Source organism: Poecilia formosa, unplaced genomic scaffold (genome assembly GCF_000485575.1).
Source record: "Poecilia formosa unplaced genomic scaffold, Poecilia_formosa-5.1.2 Scaffold81, whole genome shotgun sequence".
In the NCBI taxonomy this organism is placed as follows: Eukaryota; Metazoa; Chordata; class Actinopteri; order Cyprinodontiformes; family Poeciliidae; genus Poecilia; species Poecilia formosa.
The window spans coordinates 87,634-89,581 of record NW_006800020.1 but is presented as its reverse complement, the minus strand read 5'-3'; the positions used below and the strand labels follow the sequence as shown (position 1 = coordinate 89,581).

Below are 1,948 nucleotides of genomic sequence, written 5' to 3'. Positions count from 1 at the left end.
TTATTATTATTATTATTATTATTATTATTATTATTATTATTATTATCACCCCAATTTTTATTATTAGCTTTTCTACTCTTTATTTAAATTGTTATTAAAAAAAACATCAGAAATGTGGCTTCGAGAGAACTTAACTTGAAAACATGACTGCTGAAAGTCTCTGTACTTCTTTATGTTAATAGCTACTGTCTGATTTTACATCCAATATGAAAGTATGTAGAATCAGTGTCTGTTAATGAGCCTCTGGCGACGTCGAGAAGGATATTATCTGGGCGAAATACCCATGCAAGAGAAGAGCAGCGTGTAGCTCGTTAAGATGTTTTTGATCTGTGGCACATTAATCACCACATCACTGCCATTATCAAAGAGGAAGTGGGGATCTTGCACTGACGGTTTCCTTGGAAACTGAAAGAAGGCGAAGTTAAATGTTTCTTTGCATTTATCATGCAACATGTGCAGTGCAGTCAGAGTTGTTAAACTTAATATTCAAAAGTTGCTGGTGCTCAGATTGTTTTCTGGATCGACGACACGCATCACTACAATTTGTGCATTTGCAGAAACATGCATAATTGTGGGGCGTTTTTTTTTTTTTTTTTTTCCCTCAGGGGGCAGCCGCGTACCCAGAAAATGAGGACCAGCAGCAGAGATTAAGGGAGGCAGCCGAGGGGTTACGGGTTGCCACTAATGCCGCAGCTCAAAACGCCATAAAGAAAAAACTAGTCAATCGGCTGGAGGTGAGTCAGAACTGTTATTCCCCCCTCCGCCCCCTTTTCAAGTTGCTCCAGCTTAATTCAGCCATCAAACCTTCATCATCCATCTTTGTAGTTAAGACACAGTGAGATTGTCTCTCTCTCTTTGTTATAAAACTCAGAGGAAGGTCACTTTTTCTTTTTTTATTTGTTTGTGTTATGTCTTTTTATCCCCACAGTGACCTGTAAATCGTATTAATGCACTGAAAAAACTATCTGTATTAAGATCTGTGTTTAGCCCTCAGTATCAGTTTGCCCCCTAATGACTACCACCCCTCTGCTCTGGAGCACCCAATGTTCAATTTCCCAGGCACATAAACTATTCATTACCCAGGGCCTGGAATCAGCCTGCTATCAGACAGGAATCTCAGCCTGACTCCTTGCATCAGATGGCCACAGTAATGGTGCTAATGGTCACCTCAATCACAGCTGCATCTAAGCTAGTTGAGAAGAATATTATTAATCTCCGAGTGCGCTTGTAACAATTATCTGTGAAACATTTAGGCAGCTCTGGAGCCCTCAGTTGTGTACTGCCAAGACAAAATGAATGCCTCAGCGGCGTGTGGAGACATGTTCACTTGTAGCCTTTGTTTTATCTAATTTCGGCATTATGTATAGAATGCTAAGCAAAAGAAAATAAACAGCACGTTTGAGTGTGCTATGATCATTACTTAGGACAGTGGTGTCAATTTTTAATTTTGATTTCGGGCCGCATCAAGTTCATTAATGCCCTCAAACAGCTGGTTGTGGCAGATTGTTTGGATAAAACTGCTTATCAACAAACTGTTCAAATAATATAGTTTTTTTTTGTGTGCATTTGATGAGTACTTCTTGAAACATATTCATATTTAACATATTTTCCACATTGTTGTAATTTGACAGAATGCAAATAAAAACTACTTTGATTTGACTGATAAAATAATATTTAAGCACACAACTGTTATCTTGAAGTGTTATTTCCATCTTATTTCAGCCAGCAAACCTTCACCGTCTGTCTTCCATTACTGGAGCCATTCATTGTACCAAAGCTGCCTCAAGTAACTCTAATGTTCTTTTTATTATGACATAGTGTGTTCTGTACATCGGTTATTTATTTTATTTTTATTTTTTATTGTTGTGGACTCCTCAGTCACCCAAAAATATTTTTCTCTTTCGACCAACCATTTTTTAAAAGCTGGTCATGCTGGTCAGAATGCATA

At 37.9% G+C, this 1,948-nt stretch overlaps 1 protein-coding gene across 6 annotated transcripts in view; it reads left to right on the top strand.

Annotated features, from left to right (window-relative positions):
• tln2b (talin 2b) overlaps positions 1-1,948 on the top strand; it is a 103,602-nt gene that overhangs the window by 64,826 nt on the left and 36,828 nt on the right. For all 6 annotated transcript variants that reach the window (XM_016673743.1, XM_016673742.1, XM_007556755.2 and 3 more), the window contains exon 21: positions 606-734. In XM_016673743.1, coding sequence (XP_016529229.1) covers positions 606-734 — 129 coding nt within the window. The remainder of the gene's footprint in view (positions 1-605; positions 735-1,948) is intronic.